At 41.6% G+C, this 17,171-nt stretch overlaps 1 protein-coding gene across 6 annotated transcripts in view; it reads right to left on the bottom strand.

Moving 5' to 3' along the window:
- Positions 1 to 9,636: 9,636 nt before the first annotated feature.
- DIDO1 (death inducer-obliterator 1) overlaps positions 9,637 to 17,171 on the bottom strand; it is a 72,232-nt gene continuing 64,697 nt past the window's right edge. For all 6 annotated transcript variants that reach the window (XM_060230646.1, XM_060230643.1, XM_060230640.1 and 3 more), the window contains exon 17: positions 9,637 to 14,955. In XM_060230646.1, the coding sequence (XP_060086629.1) occupies positions 11,636 to 14,955 (3,320 nt within the window). In that variant the 3' untranslated portion in view covers positions 9,637 to 11,635. The remainder of the gene's footprint in view (positions 14,956 to 17,171) is intronic.

A 17,171-nucleotide genomic window follows, 5' to 3' on the forward strand; every position in this document is an offset into this window, starting at 1 on the left:
GAAAAAAAGTCACCTGCTCGGTGATGTGCAACAATAGCTGTAACCAAAGATTAACCCTAATGGAGAAGGACTGATGACACAAAACGGATGTTGGATCACCTTGTCCTTTGCCTAAGCACCCCAAGAAAAAGGAGCACAAACATTCCCGGGTCTGGACTGCACCGCCAGATGTCAAGAACGTTTCACCCAGCCAAAGTCAACAACTAAACGGAGGCCACAAGTTCTTAGCATAAAAATGGTTCAAGTTGAAAGCCACCCAATAAAAACAGCATAAAACATCTAATCTTTTGCTTCCTCCCCCCCAAAAGCAAACAACCACCAACCAACCCACCCACACAAAGTTATCTCCACCGGGGTGGGGATCATCTAGTTTAAAAAGAGAGGGTGTGCATACATTGAATGCCTAAAAACGGAAAGCCACTTACTAAAATCAAGATTGCACACTATCCCACCAAATGTGGAATGCCTCCATTTAAAAACAGAGGGGCAGTCAGGCAACCTCCTCTAATACCTCCAGGTGGGATGGAGCGTGTGCCCTCCCAACTGGATGTCATCCCTTCCCTGATAGACGGGGCACCCTTCAGCAAGTGGTGAGAGATGCGTGTAGGTAAAGTTTTTTTTTTTGGGGGGGGGGGGGTCGCCTTCCAAAAGGAAAGCCACCGTGATACCCCAACCACCCCCTTCTCAGGTTAGGCCCCAAAGCATCCCCCAGGCAGGTAACCAGGGCCTGCTTAGCAACCGACGGGAGGCTAGCCGAGGAGAGAAGCCCCGCCCCCTTATGCGGGCTCGCGGTCACCCTCTCCAAACCGCCCCGAGGCCTTCGCCAAAGCCACGCCCCCTGTCAACTCCCAAACGGCGCGCGCCAAAGCCACGCCCCCTGTCAACTCCCAAACGGCGCGCGCCAAAGCCACGCCCCCTGTCAACTCCCAAACGGTGCGCGCCAAAGCCATGCCCCTCTTTCAACTCCTCAACGGAAAAAACAAAACCTCCGGGTGGGAGTGGGGGGGGGAGAGCGTGGGAGTGCCGCGCGCGGCGCTTGCGTCGGGAGGCTCCGCCCACCGTAGCGTCAACGGTTTCCACGCGTGGCGCTATCCAAATCGTCCCTCTCAGTCTCGCCGTTTTTTCCCCTCAGGAATTCTTCCCGCTCTTTTCGGCCCCGTATATAAAAAAAACAAACTTGCCTTTTTAAATTTCACTCACATGGGTATTTTCTTCTGCCTCTTGCAAGGGTTATTGCGACCCCTGAATTGATGCCTTGCCCGCTTCTTCCATTTATTAATTTCCCTCAGGGCTGCTGCTTCTGCGGGTCTCCCCTCCTCCGTGTTGTCCTGGCCACAGCCTTGTGAGGTAGACTCGGCTGACAGAACAAATGGCCTAGGGTAGGGTAGGGTGGCCAAACTTGCTTAACGTAAGAGCCACAAAGAATAAATGTCAGATGTTTAAGAACCACGAGACAGGGAGAGAGGAAGGAAGGAAAGCAAAATAGATGCAGGGAGGGAGAGGTGGGAAGAAAGCAACTTTAAATGCATTCTCCAAGCAGTCAGCTGGTTTGGCTTGGCGAAGTGATTTAAAGAGAAAAATGCCTTCTCCAAACCACCTGGTGAGGCAATGGGGGCTTGGAGAGCCACACAATGCGTATGAAAGAATCATACTGCAGTTTGGCCACCCCTGGCTCAGGGAGTTTTGTAACTGGGTGTGGGGCTGAGCCTCTGTTTTTCCAGTCCTAACCACGGCATCCAACGCAATTCCCCCCTTCCCCACTTCTTCAAGCCCTGCTAAGGCTTCTGTGTCCAGGTCACCATGGGTTTATTTTTACCCACCTCGTGGCAAATCTCCACAAAATAAGTACTCCACGTTTTATACTACAGGAGTTTTTCCACCTGCTCGAAAAGCACCCTGTAGAGTAGGCCTTGAGTGCTGAGCAAGGGACTGAAAGTTATAATGCCGGAAAGTACAATGCTATGTATTTCTTTAGAATATTTCTGTGCCACCTCTACAGTCCTCCTTGAGGTCATTCACAATATTTTTTTTTTAAAAAGACAACTCAAACCATGAAAAAAACCAACTTCTCCGGTCCCCTAACATAATTTCTTTGCAAAAAAAAAAAAATAACAAAAACAAAAATAATTTTTAAAAACCCACTTTTCCGCCCGTAATTTTGTTTTCTCATAATATTAACCAGTGGAAGTTAGAATTGTCACCAATAACCAAACTTCTCTAAAGCAACCATTATCACCAACCTGAAGACATAATCGCCTAGGGTTGCCAGATGCAGGTTGGGATATAGAAGAAGAATTACAGATTTATACCCCGCCCTTTTCTCTGAATCAGAGTCTCAAAGCAGTTTACAATCGCTTATATCTTCCCCCCCACAACAGACACCCTATGAGGCAGGTGGGGCTGAGAGGCTTTCTCAGAAGCTGCCCTTTCAAGGACAACCTCTGCCAGAGCTATGGCTGACCCAAGGCCATTCCAGCAGCTGAAAGTGGAGGAGTGGGAAATCAAATCCAATTCTCTAAGATAAGAGTCTGCACACTTAACCACTACACCAAACTGGCAATGCTATGTATTTATTTGATGACGGAGCCTGGGGAGGACAGGAACCTCCGTGGAGCACGCCACACAGTCCACCCTCTAAAGCATCCATTTCTTCCAGGGGAACTGAGCTCTGTAATCTGGAGATCAGCTATAATTCCAGGGGCATCCCTACCACCCCAGTAATTCCCCCCTCTCATTAAAATTAGTAATTTTAGCCTGTCTTTCTCAAACCTGGCTGACCTTCTCACATGAACATCTCAAAAGCAAAGACACACCATTTCATTCCACCTTGATCCAGAGGGCACTACCCAGTTAGGTACTGACAAAAGCATAATTCTCCACTTCCCATATAACTCTGCACTGAAAATTAAAGAGAGGTCACCCCTCTATTTTGATACCATGATCTTGACTGCTAATACATCGTGAAGGGGTAATATGTTTAAACCAGTTGTTCCTTTAAATCTCCTAGCTGGAACATTAGTTCTAATGAAAAATGTCTTTATATAGGCAACAAACCTGAGTTTTAATAGGGTTGCAGATTCCTGGAGATTTGGGGATAGAGCCTGAGGATGACATGTATTGGGTGAAAGAGAGCCCTCATCAGCTAAATATAATGCCATAGACTCCATCCTCCAGAGAAGCCATTTTCCCAGGAAGTGATCTTTGCTGTCTAAAAATCAGTTGTAATTCCAGACTTACCAGCCTGACCTGGGTGAATTCACTGCCACAGGAGGTGGTGTCAGCTACAAGCATAGACAGCTTCAAGAGGGAATTGGATAAACACATGGAGCAGAGGTCCATCAGTGGGCATTAGCCACAAAGTATTGATGGAACTCTCTGTCTGGGGCAGTGATACTCTGTATTCTTGGTGCTGCGGTGCGGGGGGGGGGGGAACAGTGGGAGGGCTTCTGGCCCCACTGATGGACCTCCTGATGGCACCTGTTTTTTTGGCCACTGTGTGACAGTGTTGGATTGGATGGGTCGCTGGCCTGATCCACCATGGCTTCTCTAGGGTTGCCAATCCCCAGGTGGGAACAGGGGATCCCCCAGTTTGGAGGTCCTCCCCCTGCTTCAGGGTCATCAGAAAGCTGGGGGGAGGGAAATGTCTGCTGGACGCTCCATTATTCCCTATGATTTCCATAGAGAAAATGGAGAATTGATCTGCTGTTATTTGCGGCTCTTGGTGGGGGGGGGCTGTGTTTTGAGTTAGAGGCACAACATTTTCAGCATAGCATCCAGTGCCTCTCCCCAAAATATCCTCCAAGTCTTAAAAGATTGGACCTGAGGGTCGAATTCTATGAGCCCCCAAGAAGATGCCCCCATTATTTCCACTGGAGGGATGGCATTTAAAAGGTGTGCAGTCCTTTTAAATGTGATGGCCAGAACTCGCTTTGGAGTTCAATTGTGCTTGTCACAGTCATCCTCCTGGCTCCACCCCCCAAAGTCCCCAGATATTTCTTGAATTGGACTTGGCAACCCTAGGCTTTTCTTATGTTCTTATGAGGGTGATGCTTGGTAAAAACAGGGTTTCAGGTTGAGAGGGACCTCAGCAGGGTACTATGTCATACTGTCCCTGTATATTTTCCAAGGGAACAGATTTCTATTGTTAGAGGTCTTCTTATAGTAGTGGGAGATCTTCAGGCCCCACATAGAGGTTGGCAACCCAAGTTCAGTTCAGGGTGCTGGCTCTCAACTTTAAAGTCCTTAACTGCAGAAAGGTTTTTTTCCCATACGAACCTGTGCAGCAACTTTGCTCAGTCAGGGCTCATGTATGGTTATCCCCTCTTGTAGGCCTATTCATGGGCTTGCTGTATAACTGGTTCTTTGCAGAACAGGCTTCCAGAACATGCAAGAAACACAGCTCCAAAAGCTGTGGAAGGCTGAATTTTTAAAAGTTTTCTTATACAGATAGCTAAGTTCCTATAGGAGGCTTGATGCTAATTTGTGACTTTTTTCCCAGTAGGTTTGACTGTTGTAAAATGCCTTAGATCCATAAGGAGAAAGGTGGGACATAATTGACTAAAGAAAAATTAATTAATCTGATGCATGATGTATATTCTCAGAGGGCAGCTGTGGTTTTCTAAAGCAAAAGAAATCTTTTTAGCAAAGCAAGAATTTGTATATACATATAACCCTGCTCCATAACCATTAACAGAGTTTAAAAAGCAACTTTCATGTGTGTGTTTTATTTCTATTTTAAAATGGTACTTTGTCCCACGAATTCTGAGATATTATTTAAACCCCGGTTAATATACTATCATAAATTCATACTTACTTTACATTTCAAATAGCAATTCACTGCAGATGTTTAGAATTTAGTTTTGATTGATTCTTCATTGTCAGAAACAGACCATAAAAGTAATTTTAAACTTAAAACATGTACTTTTAAGCCATTTTTAAATATTCCAGTGTAAGAAATTCCTTTTGTGGAGCATATCACAACAAAAACAACAAAATCTGACCAAAGGAACTCCTTCCTTCAGAAAGTATTGTGTATGGTGTAGTATTCGGCCTGTGGTGACGATTGTACAAATGACTCACCCTCCACTATTGTAGTCAATGCATGTGTGAATTAACTCTGCTGCCTTGTTCTTCTCTACACCCTAATTCTACCAAATCTGTTGTTGTTGTTCAGTCGCAGTCGAGTCCGACTCTTTGCGACCCCATGGACAAAGTCACCCCAGGTCCTCCTGTCTTCCACCATCCTCCGAAGTCTGCTCAAATTCGTATTTGTTACATCAGTAACACTGTCCAGCCATCTCATCTTTTGCCGTCCTCTTTTTCTTTTGCCTTCTGTCTTTCCTAGCATCAGGATCTTCTCCAGGGAGTGCTCCCTTCTCATTGGGTGGCCAAAGTATTTGAGCTTCAGCTTCAACATCTGACCTTCCAGTGAACAGCCTGGGTTGATTTCCCTTAGGACTGACTGATTTGATCTTCTTGCAGTCCAAGGGACTCCCTCGAGTCTTCTCCAGCACCACATCTCAAAAGCATCTATTCTTCTGTTCTCAGCCTTCCTTATGGCCCCGCTCTCACAGCCATACATTACTGCTGGGAATACCATTACTTTGACTATACAGACTTTTGTTGGCAGGGTGATGTCTCTACTTTTTATTATACTGCCCAGATTCACCATAGCTGTCATAAGAACATAAGAGAAGCCATGTTGGATCAGGCCAATGGCCCATTCAGTCCAACACTCTGTGTCACACAGTGGCCAATTTTTTTTTATACACACACACACTGTGGCTAATAGACACTGATGGACCTCTGCTCCATATTTTTATCTAACCCCTCTTGAAGGTGGCTATGCTTGTAGCCGCAACCACCTCCTGTGGCAGTGAATTCCACATGTTAATCACCCTTTGGGTGAAGGACTTCCTTTTATCCGTTTTAACCCAACTGCTCAGCAATTTCATCGAATGCCCACGAGTTCTTGTATTGTGAGAAAGGGAGAAAAGTACTTCTTTCTCTACTTTCTCCATCCCATGCATTATCATGTAAACCTCTATCATGTCACCCCGCAGCCGACGTTTCTCCAAGCTAAAGAGCCCAAAGCGTTTTAACCTTTCTTCATAGGGAAAGTGTTCCAGCCCTTTAATCATTTTAGTTGCCCTTTTCTGGATTTTTTCCAATGCTATAATATCCTTTTTGAGATGCGGTGACCAGAATTGCACACAGTATTCCAAATGTCCTCCCAAGGAGCAAACGTCTTTTAATTTCATGGCTACAATCACCATCTGCAGCGATCTTGGATCCCAAAAACGTGAAGTTTGTCACTACTTCCATGTCTTCTTCTTCTATTTGCCAAGGTGTGATAGGGCCAGATGCCATGATCTTAGTTTTTCTGATGTTGTGTTTCAAGCCTACTTTTGTGCTCTCCTCTTTCACCCTCAACAAGAGTTTCTTTAGGTCCTCCTCACTTTCTGCCATTAGAGTAGTGTTATCTGCATATTTGAGGTTGTTGATGTTTTCCCCAGCAATCTTAATTCCGGCTTGTGCTTCATCCGGGCCCGCATTCTGCATGATGCACTCTGCATATAAATTAAATAAGCAGGGTGACAATATACATCCTTGTAGAACTCCTTTTCCTATTCTAAACCAATCAGTTGTTCCATATCCTGACAGTTGCTTCTTGACCCTTATACAGGTTTCTCAGGAGACATGTAAGGTGGTCTGGTACTCCCATCTCTTTAAGGACTTGCCACAGTTTGTTGTGATCCACACAATCAGAGGCTTTAGCATAGTCAATGAAGCAGAAATAGATGTTTTTTCTGATACTTCCGTGCTTTCTCCATAATCCATCGAACGTTGGCAATTTGATCTCTAGTTCTACGTCTCTGAAACCCAGCTTGAACTTCTGGTAGTTCCCGATTGACATACTGCTGAAGCCTAGCTTGTAGGATCTTTAACGTGACCTTGCTGGCATGTGAAATGAGTGCAATGGTGCGAAAGTTTGAACATTCCTTGGCATTACCCTTCTTTGGGATTAGAATATAAACTGATCTTTTCCAATTCTGTGGCCACTGTTGTGTTTTTCAAATTTGTTGATATAATGTGTGCATCACTTTAATAGCATCATCTTTTAGGACTTTGAATAGCTCAACTGGGATACCATCATCTCCGCTCGTTTTCTAAAGCCCATTTGACTTCACTCTCCAGGATGTCTGGCTCAAGGTCATCAATTTCACTGTCATGGTTTTCCGGGACATTGAGATCCTTCTTGTATAATTCTTCTGTGTATTCTTGCCACCTCTTCCTGATCACTTGTTAGGTCCCTACCATTTTTGTCCTTTATCATGGCAATCTTTGCACAAAATGGTCCCTTGATTTCTACCAAATACAGAGAGCCAATTTCTATATCACGAATTTCTAAAGTCATGCGACTCACTGATTTCGTTCTTTTGCATGAAAACAATGTATCCTCTAATTTTCTCCCCTACAGAGCTAAGCAATTCACACCCTAAGCAGAATATAACTGCTGTAATCTTAAAATGGTCAATGGGGCAAGACCCTGCACGGTTCCAGATCACTGCTGGGTGGGGCTTCCTGTGTTAGCAAGCAGCCACTCGTGCAGTTTGGAGGGAACACTGGGAAAATTGTTAACAACTTGCAACTCATTCTGTCTCCCAAGGGTGCATACGTAGAGCTATCCCAGCTGGCCTCTTAAACTTGAGACCAATCCATAGAATTTGAGGCCTCCCTTTCTCTATAAAGCCTTCACATTTCTTCCCACATTCACTTTCCTGAACCACTAAGTTTTATAAGCCTGCCTCCTCTCTCCTGAATTAAGACAAATCTTAGCCATCAGAAAGAGTAATATCACCACCTACTGGAAGATGCAAAAGGAAAAAGACTTCTAAAGGTTCCTAGGCAACTTTAAGGGGGGGGGGGGAACCCAACATTATAAAAACATGCTAAACTGTACTAACCTGTTGATAGTGACTGCTTTTTTGTAATATGTAAATTTTCCCCATTTAATTAAAAGGATAATCAGAAATTAACTATGGAATCTGAACTGGAAAGCCACCAGTTTATAATTCTATTTGGACCTTTTTATAATTCCCACAATAAACCAATAGGCGGCTTTCAAAAATTACATTGTGATTTCTTGTGAGCCTAGTTTGCCGAAACTCGTGACTTCATTTGTCCTACCCTTAATTTTACACGTGCCTGAAATATTTAAGATTCTGCATCATCAGTTTTCAGCAGTGACTTTCAGTTCTCTTTCTCTTACATCAACTTCAATTTCCCTTCTGCAATCATGGATTCAGCTGTTGGTGAGAATACTCTAATCCCAAATTCAAATATATAATTAAGCAACAGGATGCTCGCAGCCAATAGTCCCATCTTTTGTAGTTTGGTTTACTATGTGTCAGAATGCTACCTGTTGTGATGTAAACGTTGTACCTCCATGGATCAGTGTTTCTCCAGCTGGGTACTTGGGACATCCTGACATAACTCCTGGAGGCACCCAGGGCTTTTGTAAGGACAGAGGAGAGCCCTGTTCACAATGGCTAACATGAAAACAGAGCCTTCTGTTTCTAGGATTCGGGGCAGAGATTCTTCACTTCAAGGAAGGGTCACTAGCAGCTTTCCAAACTTTTGAAGGATGGGAACTTACTGAGATGCCATTACTTTTCACTTGAGTGCCACTTCTGATCCCATGTAGTAGTGGCCCTTTCCTACTTGCTTGTGATGCATACTTCTAAAAAAAGCTATCTGGTGTGTGCCCACAATAGAAGGTAGAGAGGGACTGGGTGTGTGTGAAATTTTAAAAATCCAAAGAGGGGACTCTCAGGTAACTACATTTTGAGAATATCTGACATGCATGTACATTAAACATTTTGTGATACCTTAAAAATGGTATGTATGTGTGTGGGATTAGTGTAAGATGTGGGACTCTCTTCCAAGTTTTAGTACAGGAGGTATCTTAAACTATGTGTCAAACGTCAGTGTTATAAGCAATCCAAAGGCTCTTGACCTTTTTTCCTTCCAATTTCTCCTTTCAACTGCAGCCCCACAAGGGTAACTGGAATAATACTTTGGAGCATCTCCCACTTTGGGGGCTAGCTTTTCAGGGACTGTGACCACAAGTACTAAATGCAATCTGAATGTTGACCAATCTAGCATGGATGCAGAACGTGGGACTTATTCTCAGTTTGTCATGACTTTGACAGCTTTTTCAATAAGAATCAGTACCTTTTCATATCAGGTTAAAGCTTTTTTTATAAAAGCTGTGCATCCAAAGCCAGGGATATCATCTTATATTTTTGTTTAAGTTGCTCAGCAGAAAGGTCAAAGGCATTTTTCAATTTAAAATTAATTTGACTATTCAAGCTGCAAGAATGCTTGCTACGCAGATATATATGTACATGGCTTTCTAGACCTGCAGGCTAAGTCCAGATCTGAACCCACTGTGTGGTGACCACCTTCAGATTGCATTTTTAAAAAATCACACAAAATAGTCAATATTGGCTTTAAAGAAAACATTTGAGTGAAATTATTGTTTTGCAAATTGTTTTCTAGTCTGTCATGCTTGCCAAAGAGTAAAAAATTGCACTAGTAGATCATAACTAATTTGTATAAATTCCATACAAAGACTTTCTTAGATTTTTATTTGATATACAGTAACAAAAAACTCTGTGAAGTCCCACATTTAATGTACAGTTAATATTCTGAAATATAAAATACAATTTACAGAATCCTGTCAAGTAAACCTAACCCAACACTTGATTTTGCATACTGAAATGTATGTCTCCTGTTAGAAACACCTTGAATAAAAGTTAATCATTGTAGATATTTGTGGTCACTATCGTCTAACATTCTGCAAAAGTTTTTGCATATGGGCCATTGATGTTAAAAGACTAAGATGTACCAATGTGAAGTGTAAATCCATAGTGATTTATTTATGGAGTAGTGCCAATTGTAATGCAGGCTTCAAAATGCAAAAGTTAAGAATCTTATTTTACATTTGAATTTTTAAAATAAAAATATCAAAGTAACTGCCCAAATGTAAATGTACAAACCCAGTTTAACTGGTGATTTTTTTTTCTATGTACAGTTTAGAATTATGAACGTGAATACAAGAAAATAGCATACTGTGTTTCATGTGAAAAAGCTGTGCCTTTTAAAGTAATGAACTCATCAGCAGTGGCTTTACCACTCCAAACTTTGCTTGAATAATAACTAATTACTCATCAAAATAAATGTGACTCTTTTTTAACAAGAACATAACCCAGGGCAAATTCAAAAGTTAAGCACATTTAGATTATATTAATGCCAACAGGATTTTTAAACACATGCTTAAATCTCACTTCTGCTTAAACCAATGGGACTTAAAAGTGCTTATCTTTGACTGGAATGTGCACTGATATTTTTATTTAGGACTAAGAATTTTCTTAATCTTCATTAATCCCTAATGACTGAAATTTACAAGGAAAGCCAAATTGCTTAAATTCTGAAGTATAACATTCCGTTCCACATCTACAGAAGTATTATAACTGACAAACTACCTCCCTCTTTCATTCAGAAAGTTCAATAATTTATAAAGCATTTTCTAACAGGTATGTTTCAAAAGCCTTAGTTACATTATATATACGTTTTATTCATTTTTATTTATCTTTTTGTAAAAATGCAACATTTAAAATCTCTTACTCACAAGAAAAGTATTTATTTAGAAATATTCATCCTCATCTGAACTCTAAATGGTTTGTAAGTCAAAAGGCCCACATATAAAAAGGAAGAAACTGAACTTAGAAGCTTAACATTTCCTATCCAAATATTCTGACAGTTACAAATGAGAAATAACACCGCTCCTCTACAATAGCTTCATAAATACAAAAAATCCATCCATAATTTGATACACCCGGGACAGAAATACTGGTTTTCTTCTATGTAGGAGCAATTTGAAACAAACAAAAAATACTACATATTGAAGATGTAAAGATTATGGCTTCTAAGATCTTGCTTAAATTCTCATAAAATTACAGTTCAAGTTATTAGAAAACATAACTTTATATCTTTAAAAAGCAATGTGCTCTCTGAAGACATTTCCATTTTTATTATCTGTAAATGGAAATTTTAAGATAAAGGAAGTAGGAAAAAGAAACATTTCACAAGTATAATGCTACAGGCATAATCCTTCCCTGCATGAACACAGAATATGCACATGGAGGTATCTCCATAAGACTCAAGAGATACTTGGGTTTTCCTTGAGAAACAATGAGAAGTCTTGACTGCCTGCATGCACATTTGTACATGCGGGCTAAACAGGGAAGCCAGGGCTCCAGTTAAGCCCTACAGGAATCCCTCAAAAGACTAGCATTAAACCAACAGAAAAGGATTTTGTCAATTGTATTTTGTAAAAAACCAACCAAACAAAACATTATGGTGTAGCTAGCCCAGCAAGTACCTGCCTAATGTCTGAATATCTGCTGTATTTTACAGTTGTTCAAAAATGGTGGGGGAGGATGTGTGTGGAACAGGCTTTACCAAAGTATTTGTCTTACAGAATATACAATATTTACAAAGAGTCTACAGTCACGTCTTACAGTTGCCTTTTTTCTGAGTCACTCATTATTAAGTGGTCATTCCCTTTCTATGTCTTACTGGAAGAAGAAACAGTTTCTGAATGTGATGGCCTTTGGCCACCTGTTTGTATTTCTGGCTTTGAGTCTTTGTCACATTCTTTACTTTTACTGCGATCCTTGCGATCTCTGGTTCTTTCCTTGTCACGGTCCCTGTCCCTTTCTCGATCTTTTTCTCTGCTTCGAGCTTGTTCTCTGTCCCTGTATCTATCATAATCCCGATCCCTGCTTCTTGATCTGTCTCTTCTTCGGTATGCATCTCCTTCTCTGGTTCTGGGTCTCTCTCGGTTTCGTTCCCAGTCTTTACCTCGCTCTGACTCTCTTTCTCTGTCTTTGTTATAGTTTCTATCTCTGTTTTTATCCCAGTCTTTTTCTCTATGTCTCTCCCAATCCCTTTCCCTGCCTCTATTCCAGTTTCTCCCACGGTCTCTTTCCCAAGGTCGATTATGATCACGGTCTCGCCGTCTATCATCGGTTCCTCTGTTTGGTCGATTATCAGATTGTTGGACATCAGGCTGCTCTAATATTTTCTCCTTATTACCCCCCTCAAATCTCTCTCTCTGCCTCCCTTCAAAAGTCTGAGCTCTATATTCGTTACTTCGGCCATCTCGAAAATCAGATGCTGGCCACTGTCCTTCTGAGTCAGATCCCTGTCCTGAAGTATTAGAATGAGAGGTAGGTGGCCCAGTTTCATCCCACATTTCTTTCCTGTGCTGGGGTGGATGACTTGGAAGATCCAAAAGTGGCCTTGGGGTCGGTTTCATGCCTTGCTGACTTTGCCCTTGAAAATTATGTCTATTTGGGGGAGGCTCATTTTGTTCTGGAAATGGACCAGGTGCAGCTCCTCTTGGTCCAAACTGATGTGGCCCTGGGCCTCTCTGGTTTGGAAATCTGGGTGGCGGACTCCCTCTCCGTTCTTCAAATGGTGTTGGTAAGAGTCCTCTTTGTCCTGACATGTGACCTGGAGCAGGACCTCTTTGTCCTTCAAATTGATTTGGAGGAGGACCTCTCGAACCTCCAAAATGATTAGGAGGTGGACCTCTTGGTCCGCTAAATTGAGGTGGTGGACCTCCTCTTTGACCCTTAAATTGAGATGGAGGAGGCCTTCTTTGACCCCCAAAAGAAAAAGGTGCAGGTCCTCTATTCCCCATAAACTGGGGAGGCTCAGGGCTTTCAAATTTTTTAGGAGGTCCAGACATCTCATGATACTGGGGATCTGGAAATTCCTTGTGTTCCATGTGGGGTGCCCTATGTTCTTCAAACTGAGAGGGTGCTGCTTCTCTTGGGCCTCCAGGAAATGATGGTGAAGGGCCCCTGTTTTCATTAAAGAGAGGAGGTGGTCCATGTTGTGAAGAAAATAATGAAGGAATAGGTGCTCTTGGGGCACCAAATCTATTTGGTGGCGGCCCCCTTTGTCCATCGTTATTTGGATTATGCCCCTCTGTAAACTGTGGTGGTGGCCCCCTCTGTCCATGGAAATCAGGAGCACCACACATTACTGAAGAAGGAACACCTTTTTGCCCAAGGGAAGAAAATAGGGGTGCACCTCTTTCTTCCTCACTTTGAATTGCTGGAGATTCCACTTGTTCAAAAAAGTGGCCAGAATGAGGATTTCTTTGGCCTTCATATTGCAAAGAAGAGGGCCCTCCTTCTGTTTCAAAGTGGCCAGGAACTTTTTCCTGGGGTGTGAACACAGTGCCTGGAAAAGAATCTCTTCCTACCCCTGCTGAATTACTGTCCTGAGACATATTCGACCAGCTTACATTCTGGGCATTATTAGGTGCAGAGAAGCTAGGCAAGAAACATGGACTGGGAGGCGTGGGTAGCAGCACTTTACGGACAGGTGCTGTTATGGGTGCTTCACTGGTTGATTTATTTACGGTTTCCTGGTGAACTTGTGGGGAATTTTCATATTTGATAGTGGGTACATCTTGTTCAGGCAATGAAGAACCTTTGTCACTTGTTACCCATGTTTCATTATGACCTGGCTGAGTAACAGACATCAGCATTTTATCATCTTTGTTAAGTACTGTTTGTGGTGGGCCTGAATAGCTAGGTAGAATGCTGTCACGTGTGGAGGATTCTCTCATTTGTGTCTTTAAACTGGAGTCAGTGCTTTCATTACACTCAGTTACAGTCCTTCGAGCTTGTCGGGGATCTCTACTTTGTCTAGGATCATTTCCCTGACTTAAGGAAGTCGTCAATTCAGATTTTTCAGTAGCTTGATTCTCATTCTGAAATAACTCAGTTTTTGCTATGGCTGGCTTTGGAGCAGGTAGATCAAGATGAGGAGGAGGTGACAGTAAAGCATCAGATACTGAAAAACAAGCCAATGATACACCAACAGCTGCCCTTTGCTGTCTAAGAGCTTCTTCTTGTTCTTCCAGCTGCCTTTTCTGTTCTTCTATTTGTTTGTTTAATTCTTCTAACATTTTCTGCTGCTCTACCAAAGATGCTGGAGCAGATATATCAGGGACAAATGGAGCAGATGTTGCCAAGGAGCTGTTTTTAGTTTCCAAATACATTTTATTAGGTAAGTCTTCAACAGTAACTTTTGCCTCTTCTAAGATCGTTTCATCTTCGGGATCATAGGCTTCATCTTCTTGCTCTGAAGCTTCCCGTTGTTTTTCAAGTCCACTTTCGCCACTCTGCATTGCAAAAGCTCTCTCTGGGGCATATTCTTCCTCAGGATCATAAGGTCTGTCATCTTCTTCCTCCTCTATAGCTTTGTCTTTTGACATCTGCCCAAACTGCTGCACAATGGGATCCAGTAAGGGAACGGTTGGTAACCCTTCTTCAATAACTGTTGGAGTTTCAGTCTTAGATGTCTGAGTAGTTTCGGAATCCTTGGAATCAAAAGATTTCTTCTTTCCAAACAGTGTTTGCAGGATGTGATCGAGAGGTGTGGCTGATTTTGCAGATGAGGAAGCTGCAGAAGATGGGGTAGTTGTGTTCGTTCCTGGCAGTGAAACATTTGATGAGGTGGCAGGAGTTGAGTTTCCTGTTTTAATTGAGGATAATATTTTTAGCACAGATGGTGTCACCACTGAAGATTGTTCTGAAGAGGGAGGTGGGGGTGGAGGGGGTGGAGAACCAGGTGGTGTTGTATTGACAACAGTGTCTGCAGAATACAGGGAGAATTTTGGAGATTTCTTCTCCTGCTGAGAAAATGAAGCACCTTTAGGATATGTAGATACTTCTGTTTCATCCTGTAGTTGAATTCTGTTACGTTTTTCTTCCATCTTTTCAGATTCTAACACAGTCGCAGGACGCTTAGCTTTCTGACAAATCACCAATCCAAGAATTAAGTTTGGACGTGTTGATTCAAGACCTGCAAGACAAAAGAAGATTTTATGTAAGTTTTTTTTTAAAAAAAATTAAGCTTAAACTAATGACACATTATAGCAGTTTTAGCACTAAACAGAGCTACTGTAATTGGCAAATACTTTATTAACTGTGACATTAAAAAGCATTCTGAAAATACTCATGCCAGTACACAAAGTTGTATCTGTATTAATGTTATTAAAATGAATAATAATTTGGAGATGAAAACCAGAAAGCATTCCACAACTCACTAAAAAAAAAGTTTTCAACTTTTATGAGTGCAGTTTCCTTAAAAATTAGTGTGAATGTTCTATATACATATATATTGCAGAACTGGCAGCTGTAACAAAAGATAAGTAATCCTCACATCTTTCGTTCAAATAGGCATAATAAGGATAAAATTATACCAGGAATAGTTTAAAAAGATCAGCTACAGAAAATACTGGAAGCAAAAGTGGTCAAAGCTTGTAGCAACACAGTCTTTCTGGAAGAGAAGTTCCATTGACTCCTGCCACTGTATTCCATTGGCCATGGTGCATACAAGGAGCCCTCCACTGAGGCAAGAAGCTCTTCCAAACAACCTCTTGTACCAGCAGAGCGCTCCTTTTACTGGAGGAATACACCACTAATGGAGTGGTAAGATCTAGCCTCTTGGTAATTAAGAGAACATTGCATAGTAGCTTTATGGAAGAGGAATGAAGTAAACAAACATATGGTTACTCAGTTTCTTGATAGAAGTGGGCCAAAGAAAGTTACAGATGGGACTTGGTGGTACAGAGGGCTTTAAATCATAATACCTATATTGTTATAGGTTTGAACGGTGAACAAATGGGAATTTGACCCTGCAACCCTTAGGTGAGCATTTAGTTAAAGCACAATACAAATGCAAAACTAAGCCTTTTCCTTTTGTACGATAAATATATGCCAGGAACCTCAATATACACTGAATAGAATGCATATACATGTTCTAAATAAACAGCAATATACAAATGCAAACTAAGTGTATTAAAGATGACTTATGAAAACATTTGTGCTTCTGTTTCATAAAGATTCAAGTTTTAATTTTCTATATATAACACAAGCCCAAGCTCTAGACACTGTTTATGTAGATGGGGGCATCCCCCCCGCCCCAAGGCTTCTTTTTTCATACAATTTGAGTTTCTATACTCCAGCCCCAGCTCTGCTGTTCACAGAACCTTCCCAGAACATTCAATGTAAATGTTACAGATCAAAGAATAACTACTACTTAGCACTTTCATTGTTGGAAGGGCTTCATGTGCATTACCAAAGTAATCCTAACAGCCCTGCAAAATAGGCCAGGATTATCTGCATATTGCAGAGAGACCTGAGATCAAAGCAAAAGAGGTTTGTTTAAGGTCACCTAGTAAGGTTGTTGGCCAATATGAGTTTTAACTGGTAACATCCTGGTTCCCAGATAATTTTCACTATGCTATACTAGCTGCCATGCTATTTCAATAATCAGATAATTATTGGTTGCAGAATCAACAAATTAGGTATTTATATTTGACTTTTCCATAAGAGTGCTAAGTAATGATATTCTAATTCTGAAGAGCAAAATTATATTCTAATAATTTTTCTAGCTAAAATAAAGTTTGTTCAAATGTTGGTGGTTAGGGAAAATGCAACAATCTACAGGTCAGACCCCAGCATTTATAAACAAAATTCTGCTTCTGAAAGCCTGTAAGCTCTCTGATCTAACTCATCCTTTCAATATAAATTGCTATTATACTACGTTTCAATAATTTAGTAATAGATGGTTCCTCCTGTTTTCATTTCCCACATGCCTCCTTTAAGTAAACATAGGGCAAACATTCCATTCCATTGCTTGCTCTTTACATACCATCTTTAATCCTAAAATTGTTTCTCTTTTATCAAGTTTGGCTTGATTTTGGATAGTAAAACATTGTGCTGCATTTCCCCTACAATTGAGAGCATTTGTATTGCAATTGCAAACATGTTTAGAGAATCTGCTGAATGAGGTCCTAAAAACAAGTGCTGAATGAAATGAGAGAGTAGTTATCTTTAGATGAAATGCTTTAGACTTGCACTATAGGAATTAATGCAGGATGTCAACTTAAGTGCTGGGATCCCATGATCTGTGCTCCTAGCAGTAGTGCTTTCCTCTGGTACAAGGAGTTTTCACCTGATGCAAGAGGGTCAAAAGCTTCAAGTTGGGGAAGGCTCATGTGAGAAAAGCACCAT

The sequence above is a fragment of the Heteronotia binoei genome, chromosome 2 (genome assembly GCF_032191835.1).
Source record: "Heteronotia binoei isolate CCM8104 ecotype False Entrance Well chromosome 2, APGP_CSIRO_Hbin_v1, whole genome shotgun sequence".
Lineage (NCBI taxonomy): Eukaryota > Metazoa > Chordata > Lepidosauria > Squamata > Gekkonidae > Heteronotia > Heteronotia binoei.